The sequence below is a fragment of the Triticum aestivum genome, chromosome 3B (assembly GCF_018294505.1).
Source record: "Triticum aestivum cultivar Chinese Spring chromosome 3B, IWGSC CS RefSeq v2.1, whole genome shotgun sequence".
Taxonomy (NCBI): Eukaryota; Viridiplantae; Streptophyta; class Magnoliopsida; order Poales; family Poaceae; genus Triticum; species Triticum aestivum.
Window position 1 is genome coordinate 625,491,058 of NC_057801.1, and position 16,293 is coordinate 625,507,350.

The window sequence follows — 16,293 nt, forward strand, 5'->3', positions numbered from 1 at the left end:
CAAGTGGTTTGGGGCTCCTGCATATCAGCAGGCGCGATGCAGTTTGCGAGTCACTTATTGGTAAAAGTGCCACCTTGTTGGCCTAGCACTTAATGGCTAGCTGGTAATCCTACACATCAAACAAACAAATAGGTTAAGTCATGGAAAGAGGAGAAACATGCAAAGGAACAGGTGAAATAACCTAATCACCTAATGCACTGCAGGGACAAATAGAGCAATAATAGAGAATGACAGTAACTAGTGCACTACAGTACTGCATTACGTGTAGCCGTGACAGGGGGGGCTAGGATGCAAACAAGAGGCAGATCATAGGGGAAAGGGTAGGTCCCTCAAAAGGAGTATGAGCCAATTTACAAAACCTCTTCAGCTACAGGCATTCGGCTTTAAAGCTTGATCAAGCTCCTTCCACTTCCTTCCTAAAACACAACCACCATCTCTGCCAAAACCAAACCAAACCCAAAGACCAACTCACCAGAAACACAAGGCCAGGCACCAACAATGGCAAGACATGGCCCCCAAATCCATGACCAACCACTCCAGGAAGAGGACTACATAGACATGGAGCTGAGCTCACCTGCAGCTGCAAAGGTGGTCACCAATACAGCAAGCTTGCTTTGCTACACCACAGCCATGGCAGCCTCCCCCCAGCAGTCGAGGGAGTTTGAGTTCCACATGTCAGCTCCCGTTGACCACTGGGAGCCCATAGCATCGCCAGCAGATGAGCTCTTCTACAAGGGCAAGCTGCTACCGCTCCACCTTCCACCACGCATCCAAATGGTTGAAAGGCTCCTCGAGATCGCGGCTGACAAGGGCCTCCTCTCCGCGAGCACTGCCCCGGCGACACCATACCAGTCGTGCCACGTTTCACCAGCAAATTCATGTTATGCAAGTGGTGAGCTCAATGCAGAGCAGTACTTCAGCGAGTGCGCATCCGCCAGTATTGCTGCTGCTGAGGTGGAAGCAGCATGCGAAAAGAAGCCATGGTCCAAGAAGCTCAAGTTCATCAAGAATCTCAACCTTGGTCTCAAGCTCAAGGCATCAAAGGCTTACCTCAAGACAATATTTGCCACTAAAGCAGGGGATCCAGATGACAAGGGTGGTGCACCAAGAGCAAATGAGTTCTCCACCGCCCAGGTTAAGAGTTGGAGGAAGAACCCATTTGGCCAGATCAGAAGCAACAGGTACACAACCTCGCCCATCAGCAACAGTGCCACACTGGGAGGGAAGCTTAAAGAAGATGAGTACGGCCATAGAAGGTCATTCTCTAGTGTCATTATCCGATATTCGTCATCAAACAAGACATCATCTGCCTCATCATCGTCATGCTCTTCGTCAAATTCATCATCCTACATCCCAAGCTCAAATGACTCTGGTTTGGGGCCAGTGCTCAGGAGGAGCAGCAGTGCCAGCTCAGAGATGGATAATCCAATCCAGGGTGCAATAGCATACTGCAAGAAGTCGCAGCAACTGGCCTCAGTGAGGAAGAGTGCAAGCGATGCAGGTTTCCGGTTCATGTCATCATCAGTGTCAAAGATAGCTGCAGAATCTGAAGATGCAGAAGACATTTTTGAGATTTGCAGACAACGGTAGTATAGATGGTACAAAATTTCAACACCCTGATGATTTTGTACACATTTGTATTTTGGTCATATGTTTCCTAAAGACATGCTATCCCCTTAAAAACTTGGCTATGTAAGTAACTTCCTTCTACGAATGAACAGTTTCAGTATGTTTCATGTAGTATTTTAGCACTTGACATGGTTGTGGAAGTACCAAAGTGCAGATAGAATCCCACCAAAAAACTAAATCTAGGCAAACCTTTCTCTGATCAGTACCCATATTACAGACGCACATGTAGCAAGTCCATACCTGAAAAGAGATGCAACAGAAACAAGCATCTTAAATCACATGCAATGAGCCATAGTTAACAGAAGACAGCCAATTATTTTTGGGTAAAGCTTACACTTTTGTCCCATGCTTGGTTCTTATCTCTAAATGCACAAATTAGTTCCTGATTAAATCCTACCTGCTTTCTGTTTGTTAAACACAACACAAAAAATACTCTCAAAAGTTTGTGTGTCAGATGTGTGTCTATGACGTAGCAGAGGTAAGGAACTAAGCAATTTTTTTACAAGTTATTAAAGAGATTATCAGAGAAGGCAATACGATGAACCTTTTATTATGCAACCTGACTGCAACTTGCATACTACATGGCACCACACTAATGCGAGTGGCAATGGCATAAATAAAGTAACCCAAAAGACTCCAAAATTGTGTATTAAAATGTAATTCTGGCAAGTTGCACCTTGATATTATCAGTTAATCTGATTTTGGGATTTACTCTTCTGAATGCCGATCCTTGTGCATTTAGAGGTCTGAATGCATTCTCATGGCTCTACGTCAACCGAGAAACATTTTCCATATACTATGCCGGGCACCTTGTGTAGGAAATACAAGTCACTGGTGGCGGGCACTTAAAACATGAAAGGCAAAAAAGGAAAGGTGAAATACCTTTCTTGTACAAACAAAAAGCAGTAGTGCAATAAAATGAAAGAAAAAAGAGAAGAAATGCAAAGTAAGAATTACCTATGATAAAACACCTTTAAAGCTATAAATCATTAGAAAAAATAAAATAAATGGAAAAGGAGAAGAAATGCAAAGTGTGAATAATAGGAGGCAACAACTTCTTAACAGCCCTTTTGTCCTAAAAAGCTTTACTGAAGACCTGGGGGAAGTTTATACTGGGTTGGTTTTCTTCATATAAGAAGACAATTGTGGTAAAACTACAATAACATATCAGATATAATATCTCACCATATGCATTTAATGATTGTTGGAAAAAGAACAATGGTCATCGGAATGACAGAATCTATCCCAAATCAATATAAAAGAAACACACCCCAAGGGCCCATTGTGTCGCTTAGCTTCAAAAATGAACATTGATGATGACTAAGAAATGGTCATGTGAAGACAAATAAAATTTAAACTAAGAAGGCATGTCAAGAAAAGGCAGGACAAGATTAAAGCCAAAGGTAAGCATACTTACCCACCACACTGATGATGTTGAGCAGTGTTAGAACTAACAGGCATGTAACAGGGTCCATAGTTAGCCAAATGTTTGCATTGTTTATCAGGTGTACATAGTACGCATGGCATATGAAGAATATTTACGCTTTACTGCCATGCAAGGATTTAAAGTATTCTTGGATTGCCGCACTAGCATGTGCTACCAGTTTTCTAATTAGTGAGTAAAGTAATGGTAGGTTATTGTGATGAACCTTCCTCTAAAAGATAAGTACAACAAACAAAAAGGGAAAAAAAGATGAACCTGGTCTTCTATCCAACGACATGCCAAGCGTCAAACTCCACAATAATAATATATTGGGGTTCATGTATTTGGGTTCTTTTAAATGATTCGTAGTGGTCATGCCAATGTGATGCAGGGGGCAGCCAGGGTAGCACAGCGTGTCCAACTGTTCTTAACAACTACAGAAGATATATTTGTTTCCTCACATAAACAATACCATTCTGGATTGAGTAAACAAATAAACATAACTGCAGATTGTCTTATTGGCAATGTGAGTACACTTACTGTTATACTACTAGCAAATTTTGCTAGATATATTACATGTTCAACAGAAGAATAGAACAAAGAGGGAATAAACTAGATACTTCTGCTTGAAACTATCCATGTTCAATGGAAGACTGAAAAAAAACCACGAACCAAGAATGGCAAGTTACAGTAACTCACTTTAGATCCAAAGTGAAATGATAATTTTTAACATCAAGGTTTCAGGACAAGATCAACAAATTACCGTTAAACTGTGGGAGGTTTAAATTATTCCTCCCTCCGTAAAGAAATATAAGAGCATTTAGATCACTAATTTAGTGATCTAAACACTCTTATATTTGTTTACAGAGGGAGTACTAAACAATTTGTACTATACGAGCAATATAAAAACAAAATTATATGTGTTTAAGTCCAAAAGAATCAGCATCCTCAAAACATGACACCCAATTCTGTAAATGAACTAAAACTAACGGAACCTGCAGTCACATTGAGAAAGGTTTTATATAGTTACTTGATAATTTGTTTTATAATAAAATATGAAAACAAAAAAATATGTGTTCCAATAAAGCATCCTCATAAGAAGTCCATAAAAAATCAGCATCCTCAAAACATGATGCTCGACTGTGTAAAGGAACAAAAACTATCAGAGCCTGCAGTCGCATTGCCACATGGAAGTATAAGAATGTTAACTGAGGAACAGTTCAGAATTAAGAATGAGGGGCCAGGAGCTTACTTAAATCATGAAATGTATGTATGCAGTTGATGGCATGTTACAAGTAGATGCATACATACCAAATAACCAAAACAGTATGTCTCGTGAGTTATGATGGCTGGAAAATGGAACGGAAAAAAAAGTGCAACTCACTTGTACAGCAGATTGTGCACAGTTATGATGGCTGGAAAATGGAACGGAAAGAAAAAGTGCAACTGACTTGTACAACAGATTGTGCACAGTGGATTCTTCAACTGCATGAGCCTTACACAATGGGCCTCCCTTTTAGGTATGCATCGTTTGTCATTGCAGAAAGGAATTGTACAATGAAGGAATAATGTGAGTAATCTATTTGTTAATGCACGCATCTGGAATTTTCATGTACATTCTCGATTCCAGATATGAGGCTGAGTTCAAACACCCTGTGTCTTACAAGGCATACACTTGATTAAGCATGTACATTCTCAATTGCAGAGGCGAGGCTGAGTTCAAAGACCCTGCCTCTTTACAAGGCATACACTTGATTAAGCTCAGTCTCTGAGATTTCCGTATTATCAACCCAGGAGCTTGAGCCGCTTCTTCTTGACATCTTCTCTTTTTTTCTAATCTTCCTCATGCGCTTTGATTTCACCACAAAGTACGTCATTGTTCCAAGAACACCAGTCATTGTAACACCACCTATCAAACTAACCAGTATTGCTGCCCATTGGAAATGGCGGCCTAGCACAATATAGCATGAGGCAATGAAAGAAATGGTTGTGCAAACTGATGCCAGCCACATAAGCTTGTTGATCACCTCAACAACCTTTCGCTCAGACTTGGTTTCTCCCCTGACAACTGTTATTTGAACCACGACCACCGCCAATGATGTGAACAGAGCTATGGCATTAAAGATGAAGAATATCCTAAAGGAAGCAGTCTGGACAACAATCGCAACTCCATTGTTTTCATTTCCACCAGGTACAGTGAATATAGCTGCGAAAGCAACAGTAGCAAAAAGCACAGCAACAACAGTTACAGAGTTCGTTGCATTATTGATGCCTTCTCTGTGCAACTTTCTGAGTTCCTTAGCAATGCCATGCACATTTTTGTTAGTTTTTCTTGTCTGTTCGAGCTGTGTGTGGACATCTTTCTTGATCTCTGTCACTGTCTTCCGGAGCTCATCCCGAGGCTGATTTAGCTCTCTAGATCTGAGAGCGCCATGTTGAGATAAAATATCCTTAATTTCAGACGACTCCTCACAATGTGGCAACCCTTCAGCTATATCAAAAGCAGTCTTGTGATCTCTGTTCAGTGCATTGACATGGGTATCTGGTAGCCGCAAAAGAACAATAACTATCTGCAGAAAATAGGAAAAAACAGCGAGTCCATATTAAGAACGGTAAGTCGACATTAAGTTTTAGATATTTATCTTGAAATATAATAGTCAAGCATAAAACATGTAATAGGCGAGTGAAAATTTATGATATAAAACTGCCCTATGTAAATTAAGAAGTTATCATACAATTATTTCGAGATATTTTCACCATGCAATTAAAAGGTTAGTCATGTTATAACCTGATGCGCAAAGCAGCAAGGCTTCTGCTAACTGCAGCCTAAGTATTTACATGTTATACTAGATACATTAGCGGCCTAAAAAATTATTTACATCGCATACTGGACACGATCCTATCAGCTCAGAAAGTAACTTGTTTCTAATGCATTTGCTTGGATGATGCCCCTAATCAAAAGGTGTAAGTATAACAATGTAACTTATCAGAATATTCCTGGAAGATGAAATGAAGTACATCGCTGATTTGATGCAACTTCTACTGAATGCTAATGTATCCAAGAGATAAATAATACTCCCTTTGTAAACTAATATAAGGGTGTTTAGATTACTACTTCAGTGATCTAAACGCTCTTATATTAGTTTACAGAGGGAGTAGTTGATATTTGATCATTCTAGTAAAACAAGGTGTAATCAGCAGGTTGAGTTAAAAGTTTATTTTAGACTAGTACATGTATTCTAGGTATATAGTAATCATATAGGATATGATATATAAATAACCGAATATAAATACCTCTGCCCGCTTTTTCCTTGTTGCTACATGCAGGGCAGTGTTTCCATTTTTGTCTGGCAGCATTACAATTGCTGGATCAGCATCGACAAGTGCTCTAAGAACATCACAGTTAGTTCCTTTCACAGCCATATGCAGTGCCGTTTGACCTTTCTTGTCATTTCGTCTTGCTAGCTGTGGATCTTTCTCAAGTAATGCTTTAACAATTTCCATATGTCCCTGTCGAGCAGCAAAATGTAAAGCATTTTTGCCATTATCTTTGGCCATTTCTCCCAATCCAAAATCATCTTGTTCAAGTAACAATTTGACAACTTCAGCATGTCCCCTTGTAGCTGCTGATATAAGCGGGGTAGTATTTGCAGGGCCAAATGTTTTGGCAAACATCCTATCGTGACGTAACATTTCCTGCAGAACAGCTGACCAAAAAAGTACCTAGTTAGGAAAAAAAATTGCTTCCTACATAACTACTCCCTCCGTCCGGAAATACTTGTCGGAGGAATGCATAAAAATGGATGTATCTAGAATTAAAATACGTCTAGATACATCCATTCCTCCGACAAGTATTTCCGGACGGAGGGAGTAATGGGCAATATAAACATACAATGAATAATACAGGAGTCAGAATATGTTAATACTTAATAAGCTATCCTAACTTATCCTGGATAAAATGAAGTACTGATTACCCCAGTTTCACCATTACCATTATATTATTTGCCAAAAAAAACATTACCATTATAAAATTAGAAAGTGATGGCTCGTTCTATTGGAAGCAAGCTATCCAGCATATGCAGAACACGTCAAAGGCACATAAATTTGATGTGAATCTACAATTATATGTGTTTGCAGCCATCACACAATGCATGCCAATTATCCAGATCAAGCACCAATCATTTTCAAGTAATCATATCCTAAAAGGTTTTTCCTATTTTGCACCCAGTTTATCCAATTAGCGCAGTCTTTGAAGTGTAACAGCTCAATCTCTTATAAACAGACTTGCACTGAGATCAGAAGCAAGAGAACAGATTTGAACACCTAATAGGCTAATATTCCTTTGAAAATGAAGAAATCAATCAACAAAGACCTGTACAGACTCAAAGTGGCCGCATATTTTCTGTAATTTTTGTCCTAAATAATTGCAACCTACTCACTTGAGTATAGTATATGTGGCAATGCAAAATATCTGACTCACTATAAGTTAGTGCTATGCTATGTGTGTAATCATGTTAACATGTTTTTCCCCCAAGCAGCAGGTAATTGCAAAAGAAGCTATACCAAGCTTCGTGTTGCAGTTCACAACTATACTAGTACATGCACTTTTGCACGCATTTCTAGATAATGGACCAAACATAGCGCTAGTACCAAGTACGCAATCGCTACAAACCCAGCAAACAAAAAAATCGCAGCTCAAGGCTCCACAATCTACCAGATGGACACGCAATTTGCAGCAAAGAGGTCAGGATGGAACCTCACCATGATGCCCTTCTCTGGCCGCGACGTGCAGCGCGTCGTACCCCGACCTGTTCTTCGCGGCGACGCCCTGGGCGTCGAGGTGCCGGAGCAGCTCGACCACCACCTCCAGGTGCCCCCTCTCCGCGGCGGCCAGGAGCGGCGTCTCCCCGGCCTCGTTGGCCTCCGCGGCCACGGCGCGGCGCACCGCCTCCAGCTGCTCCCCTCCCTCCCCAACCGCCACGACCACCGCCGCCTCGTCCAGCGCGCGGCGCAGCGCCGCGGCGTCCCCGGCCCGCGCCGCCACGTGCAGGTCGGTGTCGTTGTGGCGGCCCGTCACCTGCCGCACGTACCGGCCCCGCTTCCCGCTCAGCGACACCGACATCGCCTTGGTCGCGCTCGTGCCCGCGCCGCCGCCCTCTGCGCCCAAACACCAAACCGAATCAAATCAGTACAGTGCACCGAAGCCTCACGACACTAGAAACCCCAATTCCGCTCCTGCAGTGCCAAACAAACAAAAAATGCATCCGAATTCCGAGCGCGACCGCCAGTGCAGAGCCCTGCTGCTCACCTTCGCGGATCTCGGGCAACATCGCGGGAAGTGGAGGCGGGACTGCGGTCGCGCGCTAGGGTTCGCGAGGTGGGGCGCGGGCGGTGAGCGCCTTAAAAGGAGCACGTGAGTCCTCGGCGTCTCGGCGGCGCGGAGGAAGGCGAGAGGAAGGAGGGGAGGGGTGTGGGAGGAGGAGGAGACGGCAACGACTCCCTTGTTGGGGAGCTTTTTGGCGGAGAGAGAGGGAGGTTTTGTTGGGGTTCGGCCGAGCGGGGCGGGACCGCGGGAGCGGAGGGGAAAAGCGAAGGGGGTCCGCGGTGGGGCCCGCGGATCAGTGGTACTGGGCGAAGCTGCCGGGCAGCTTCCCTCTGCGTGGAACGTCCAAGTCACACGCATGAGTCCAAGAGGAAGAGGAGAATGGGAGTGGGGAAGACTCGTGCGTCATACACCGAGACCGATTAGCATTGGGCACGTTTCGTTTTTGTATTCTGACAGAAATTTCTGATTGGGGACGGTGTGGGTTGATGGGCGAGGATTAGTGGACGACGGAGTCACTGACAAGTGGGCCGTGCTGCTCTGTTAGTGGCTTTTAGCGTGTGCGTCCACTGAACCGGACTGTGGCACTTGCGAGGGGATGCGCACACTTTTGATGCCCTTTTGGCCGTATGTGCGCTGGTGACATGGGAGAAGATATGGAAGGTGGACGAGGAGAAGGGCGGGCACGCAACCCACCAGCACGAATAGACTGTCAGGTCCTGTCTTTTTTATTTTCCATGTGACAGGGTGCCTCCTCCGCTTCACGTTGCGTGGCGCCGCTCCGACGTGCCTCCCGAGGAAGGAGGCGGCTATTTAAGCCAGACGTCGGAAGCCAAAACCCTATCCACCTATTTCCCCTTTCTTCTTTCCGCCGCCGCCACTTTGAATCCGCCCGCCGCACCACGCCGATGCGCCGAATCACTACCTACGCTATGCTCACTTCGGAGCGCCGTCTGCAGTTGCTGGAGGAGATCCGGGCGAGGCGAGGCTCGCTTCGCTGTGGGCCTTCCTCCGGATTCGCCCGAGGAGGAGGATGAGATGGAGCCAGCAGGGGAGGAGGAGGATGAGGAGGAGCCGGCGAGAGGGGAGGAGGAGGGAGAGCAGCCGCCATTCACCCGAGAAGGAGGAGGAGGATGAGGTGGAGCCAGCGGGGGGAGGATGAGGAGGAGCCGGTGAGAGAGGAGGAGGAGGGAGATCAGCCGCCGGAAGCGAAGCCCATGGAGGAGGAGGCATCGGAGCCGTAGGAGGAGGTGGAGGCAAGGCTGCGGGCTTCGCCATGGCGGATGCGGAGGCGGAGTACGAGGCCGCCCAGGTGATGGGGCGAAGCAGACCGCTATCCTCGAGTCCATCCAGGACAAGGCCTACGTCGAGGCCAACCGGCAGTTCATCCGGCAAGAACAGGTGGCGACGGAGGCGCTGTTCGCCGGACTGGACGCGGAGGCGGAGGGGAAGGAGGAGTCTGAGCCTCCACAAGCGCAGGAGCTGTCACACTTGCCCGTCTACCCGGCGCCGGGCACGGAGATCGTCGACATCTCCGGCGAAGAGTGGTTCTAGCTATGTACGTAGTATGTAGGTTTTTATTTGCATGACTAGTATGAATTTGAGGTATGAAGTTTGAGTTTCATGGTTGTAACACACATTCTTGGTCTGCTGCCCAATCACTATCCGCGGACGCTGAGGGAGTCCTGGATTAGGGGGTATTCGGACAGCCGGACTATATACTTTGGCCGGACTGTTGGACTATGAAGATACAAGATTTAAGACTTCGTCCCGTGTCCGGATGGGACTCTCCTTTGCGTGTAAGGCAAGCTTGGCGATTCGGATATTAGATCTCCTTCTCTGTAACCGACTTTGTGTAACCCTAGCCCCATCCGGTGTCTATATAAACTGGAGGGTTTAGTCCGTAGGACAGGAACAATCAGAATCATAGGCTAGCTTCTAGGGTTTAGCCTCTACGATCTCGTGGTAGATCAACTCTTGTAATACTCATATCATCAAGATCAATCAAGCAGGAAGTAGGGTATTACCTCCATCGAGAGGGCCCGAACCTGGGTAAACATCGTGTCCCCAGCCTCCTTCTACCATTAGCCTTAGATGCACAGTTCGGGACCCCCTACCCGAGATCTGCCGGTTTTGACACCGACATTAGTGCTTTCATTGAGAGTTCCACTGTGCCGTCGTTGCGAGGCTTGATGGCTCCTTTAAACATCAGCAATGATGCGGTCCGTATTCGGCGGCTTCCCACTACGGGCCAACTCGCTTGGCCATCTGGAGCAGATCGATAGCTACACCCCTGGCCATCAGGTCAGGTTCGGAAACTTGAACTACACGACCGATATCCGTGGAGACTTGATCTTCGACGGGATCGAGCCTGCGTCAGGAGCGCCGAACACTCACGACGCGCATGACTTAGATCTGCCATCGGATGGTGTTCGGGATATCGCACCTGCAGCTGCCCCGGACTTCAATCTGGAGCAGATCGCGCCATCCGAGGACGGGTGGATGGACCCCGCCACGGAGGCTGCACACTCATCGGCGTTGGAGCCGAACACAGACTCCACCTCTAAGGAAATCTGTGTCACCGGACCACCGGACTCGTCTCCGGCCACAGGGTCTGAACCGCGCACATCCGTGCCCATCGAATCTGATTGGGCACCGATCATGGAGTTCACCCCCGCGGATATCTTTCAACACTCACCCTTGGGTGACGTGCTAAATTCGTTAAGGTCTCTCTCTTTATCAGGAGCCTCCTGGCCGAACTATGTCCGGCTCGACTGGGGTACGGACGACGAAGAAATTCGCTACCCACCCACCACCCACTTAATAGCCATTGTCGATGACTTAACTGACACGCTTGACTTCGACTCCGAAGACATCGACGGTATGGACGTCGATGCGGGAGATGATCTAGAACCACCACCCACGGGGCGCTGGACATCCACCTCATCATATGATATATACATGGTGGACATGCCCAAGGAGAACAACGGCGACAAAAAGGACGCAACGGAGGATAATTCCCCCGCGGAGAAACCAAAGCGACGGCGCAGGCGCCGCTCTAAGTCCAGCCATAGTAAAAATAGCGATAACAGCGCAAGAAAAATTCACACCCCGGTCGACTTCAAAGGCAACAACGACCATATGGACCCAGCGATGGAGCAAGATGAGCCAGGTCACAAAAATAGCCTGGAGCAGACGCCCGGTCACGGCGATCCCGAGGGTAAAGCTCATCAACCTGCCTCCGGAGAGGAGGACAGTCTGGATGACGACGCATTCATCATCCCGAAAACACGTTTGGAACAAGAGAACCTCCACAGAAGGCTTATGGCCACCGCTAGGAGCCTGAAGAAGCAGAAGCAAAGGCTTAAGGCCGCGCAGGATACGCTCAACCGCAGATGGAACAAAGTGCTAGACACTAAAGAAAAATATGGCGACGATCGCCACACAAAGAGCTACCCAAAGCGCAAGCTGCTGCCCGAATTCGACGACGAGGCCATAGAGCCCATTCCGCCGAAGAATAATACGGTAGATCAGCCCGACCGACCACCTCGTGGTCGTGACAGAGCGACTACCGATGCTGCACACAAGCCAGCACACGATTTACGTGAGCTCCTGGACAAAAAGGCTGGTGCGACCAGGTCCATCTATGGATCTAGAGGACGTGCTACGGTGCAAGATCATAGCCACCAAAACGATCATATTGATCGAATACCAGTTCAGAATCAACCCCGAACACAACAACCGTCGACAACATGCCACGACACATCCAATTACAGGGGTGCAGCACACCCCCTGTGCTTCACCGATGAAGTATTGGATCATGAATTTCCACAGGGGTTCAAACCTATGAATATAGAGGCATACGACGGAACGACAAACCCTGGGGTCTGGATTGAGGATTTTATCCTCCATATCCACATGGCTCGTGGAGATGATCTCCACGCCATTAAATACCTGCCCCTCAAGTTGAAAGGACCAGCTCGGTATTGGTTGAAAAGCCTCCTTGAAAACTCAATTGGAAGTTGGGAGGAACTTGAGGATGCTTTCAGGGCCAATTTTTAAGGGACCTATGTCCGACCTCCGGATGCAGACGATTTAAGTCACATAATACAAAAACCCGGAGAATCAGCCCGTAAGCTTTGGAACAGATTTCTCACTAAGAAGAATCAAATTGTTGATTGTCCGGATGCTGAAGCCTCAGCGGCCTTCAAGCATAGTATCCGAGACGAATGGCTCGCCAGACACCTCGGCCAAGAAAAACCGAGGACAATGGCGGCCCTAACAAGCCTTATGACCCGCTTTTGCGCGGGTGAGGACAATTGGTTGGCCCATAGAGGCACCAGCGACCCAGGCACATCCGAAATTAGGAATGGCAATGGGAAGCCACGACGCAATAAAAACAAGCGTCGAAACAATGAAGAGAGTCCGGACAACACAGCGGTCAATGCCGGATTCATGGGCTCTCGACCCGGTCAATGGAAGAAGCCATTTAAAGGCAGCAAAGATGGACCGTCCAGCCTGAACAAGGTCCTGGACAGTTTATGTCAAATCCATGGCACTCCCGAAAAACCTGCAAATCACACTCACAGAGAATGCTAGGTCTTCAAGCAGGCCGACAAGCTAAATGTCGAACACAAAGGAAGGGAGACGCCAAGTGAGGACGAGGATGAGCCTCGCCAGCCAAACACTGGGGGACAGAAAAAATTCCCACCAGAAGTCAAAACAATGAATATGATCTACGCAACTCATATACCGAAGAGAAGGCGCAAATGCGCACTCAGAGACGTATACGCTGTAGAGCCCGTCGCCCCCAAATTCAACCCTTGGTCGGCCTGTCCGATCACTTTTGATCGCAGGGATCACCCGACTAGTATCCGGCACGGAGGATCGGCTGCCTTGGTGCTTGACCCAATAATTGATGGATACCATCTCACTCGAGTCCTTATGGACGGCGGCAGTAGTCTTAATCTGATATATCAGGACACTGTCCGCAAGATGGGGATAGACCCGTCAAGAATCAGCCAAAGTAACACTATCTTTAAAGGAGTAATACCAGGCGTTGAGGCCCGCTGCACGGGCTCCCTCGTATTAGAGGTTATATTCGGTTCTCCCGACAACTTCAGAAGCGGTGAATTAATCTTCGACGTCGCTTCCTTCCGAAGGGGCTATCACGCACTACTTGGAAGAGCGGCCTTCGCTCGCTTCAACGCAGTACCGCACTACGCCTACCTTAAACTCAAGATGCCCGGTCCATGTGGCGTCATCACAGTTAGTGGAAACATAGAGCGTTCCTTACGTGCGGAAGAATATGTGGTGGCTCTAGCAGTCGAACACTAAGCGGCCTCTCCAACCAGAATACATATCGGTCGTCAAGACCACGACACGGTTAGACGAGTCCGGTGCACCATCGGTGGTAATAGCCCAGATAAACCTGAGCTGGGGTCTATAGATATACCCCATAGGTGGTGCTAGGGGCTGCAAACATGTAACAAAGCCCACAGTTCGGCTTGACCCTATTAATATAATAATAGATTGCATTTTCATGATTCATTGAGAATAACCAACTTCTCACACGATTACACCAGACTCTTTTACCGGGGTGTTTTTTTCCTTTTTCTTGCAGATGACAATCGTGCTACACCCTTCCAAGATACGGCACAATGGAGACAAAGGCGCACACATGCAGCAGGGCCCTGCTCAAAGGTTTCTCTTTACATTAAGCCCATGTGTAAACCTTCTTTCATGTCTCTTGTTGCTTGACATCCCACGGGTATTTAATACACCCACGAGGGATACTGGCGTTATTGGCATTTCACCACGACAGATTAATGCACGTACCTGGAAATACGGGGTTCATTATCGAGGGCGTTACTCAGCCCAGTATATGTTATAAAGTCCGAATACCTTCGGGAGTGTTCGGCGTCGCGAGTTTGTCCTTATATGCATCAACTCCGAATCATGTCTTTGGTCAAATGTTGGGTTTGCCCGGCTCCTGGGTTTGCTACCTTAAGTTCCGTTTTATCGGCTAAGGCGAACAAAGGAGAACTACTGCGATTGTGCCCTGGTTATTTCGGATGAGCACCTCGGTAGAGAAAGCCGAAAACTGACTGTCATGATACAGCGAGAGACTGGTCAACCACTCGATGACTTATCGGAATCTTTGGGATTCCTCCGCATTAACGAAGGACCGTTTCCTGGTCATGTACATACGTGCATCGTATTCAGATGAACGCGGAGGTACCAGGGGCTATATAGTAGCCCCCCCGTCAAACTCCTATGGCCAAGTGAAAGTGTTAAAGCTATATAGTCCGGTTGCCTAGTTCGACGTGCGATCACCTCCTTAATGGACCAAGACGTTGGATCAAGTGTCATTATGCGCATTTTACGAACGCCCCCGCATTATATGCGTGGAGGCTGAAGCCAACGATTGCAAACTTTCAGGTTATATCCATACATAAACGCCGCACAGGAGGCACTACAATACTTTCGGGCAAAAGTATAAACACATCATTTATAATTAAAATAGAATTGTCTTTACAATCGAGATATTTGTCACTCGAACATGATACTCTTCGAGCACTGGGCCTCTATTAAACGGGCGCCTTCTAGGACTTGTTCAAAATAGTGCTCGGCCGGGTCCTGGCCTCCTGCCGAACCCCGGGTTGCAATACCGGTGGCCTCCATATCTGCCCAATATGTTTTCACATGGTCAAGAGCCATCCGCGCACCTTCTATGCACACCGACTTCTTCACAGCATCGATACGTGACACAGCACCAAGGAATTGTTGCACTAAACCAAAATAACTGTCCGGCCTCGGTCCCTTCGGCCAAAGATGATCTACGACAGATCTCATTGCAAGTCCGGACAACCTATGGAGCTCGGCCCAAGCGGCCATCCTTTCATTCAATAGCAGCGGACGCGTTGGGGCACTGAACTGCAACCAGAACAACCTTTCCACGTCATGATCTTTCTGATCCTTGAAAAACTTGGTCGCATCAGCAGTACTTTTCGCCAGGTCTGCATACGTGTCTGCAGCACTCCATAACTGATCCAGAGGAGCGTATTTTGGATCTCCAAACTTCATCCGCAACAAATAGGAACTCCCAGCCGCGATATTTCCGGCTTGTCGAAGCTCCTCCCGTGGAGCTCTGATTTCAGAGCGCGTTTCCTTGGCTATGTCCAAGGCCTTCTTCAAGTCAGCCGCTTTCGCTTGGCTCTCCTTTTCAAGGAGCTCATATCGGCCGACGGCATCTTTCAGCTCCACAGCCATCTCGGCTATTTTATCTTCACTCCGGTGATGAGCAGCATGTTCAGCTCTCAACTCTTCGGCCGCCTTTAGGGCGGCCGCATCGCTTATCCTGGCTTGTTCCTTGGCTAGGGCAAGTTCCGCCCTTAGAGCCTCCACGGTAGCAGCTCCATCTGCAGCCACAACATATTATATTAGCATCATGCTCCTCTTAATACTTACTAACAATTAGAAAAAGAACACATACCCTGTGACTCATCAAGCCGCTTGTTCACAAGCTCGATGTTGGCATACGCCACATCAAGTTGTCGCCTCAGTTCGACGAATTCAGCAGTTCGGTCAACCACCGGACCATTAGCCATCTGCACATAAATACAGTGTGATCATTACTTGGGAGCGTGATCTTCCATTTGCCGCCTAGGACTGGCAACCAGAGTCTTAGGGGCTACTATCTATACGGAGCACACCTAGCCTGTGTGGTACAGCCGAAAGATTATGTATTTCTTTGCGTACCTTAAAGCCTTTGAGCAGGCTCGTAAAAGTTTTCACGTCCAAGATTAGTAGACCGACTCCTGCCTGCATCTACTACTATTACTCCACACATCGACCGCTATCCAGCATGCATCTAGTGTATTAAGTTCATGGAGAAACAGAGTAATGCAATAAGAAC

General features: G+C 47.1%; 2 protein-coding genes across 2 annotated transcripts; one reads left to right on the top strand and one right to left on the bottom strand.

Moving 5' to 3' along the window:
- Positions 1-433: 433 nt before the first annotated feature.
- LOC123071339 (probable membrane-associated kinase regulator 4) lies at positions 434-1,724 on the top strand. Its single transcript, XM_044494882.1, has one exon. The coding sequence runs from the start codon at positions 499-501 to the stop codon at positions 1,588-1,590; it is 1,092 nt and encodes a 363-aa protein (XP_044350817.1). The 5' UTR covers positions 434-498; the 3' UTR covers positions 1,591-1,724.
- A 2,801-nt stretch (positions 1,725-4,525) lies between these two features.
- LOC123071338 (ankyrin repeat-containing protein NPR4) lies at positions 4,526-8,589 on the bottom strand. Its single transcript, XM_044494881.1, has 4 exons — positions 8,361-8,589; positions 7,814-8,209; positions 6,347-6,759; positions 4,526-5,622 (listed from the first exon to the last, which is right to left on the bottom strand). Exons 1-4 carry the CDS (start codon positions 8,380-8,382, stop codon positions 4,789-4,791), a joined length of 1,665 nt encoding a protein of 554 aa, XP_044350816.1. The 5' UTR covers positions 8,383-8,589; the 3' UTR covers positions 4,526-4,788.
- Between the last annotated feature and the right edge of the window lie 7,704 nt (positions 8,590-16,293).

Coding starts and splice junctions, on each gene's coding strand:
- LOC123071338 (XM_044494881.1), bottom strand. CDS start 8,382: ATGTTGCCCGAGATCCGCGAAG. Junction 6,760..7,813: donor GGCCAGAGAAGGGCATCATG/GTGAGGTTCCAT, acceptor TTTTTTGGTCAG/CTGTTCTGCAGGAAATGTTA. Junction 5,623..6,346: donor CAAGGAAAAAGCGGGCAGAG/GTATTTATATTC, acceptor TATTTTCTGCAG/ATAGTTATTGTTCTTTTGCG.
- LOC123071339 (XM_044494882.1), top strand. CDS start 499: ATGGCAAGACATGGCCCCCAAATCCATGACCAACCACTCCAGGAAGAG.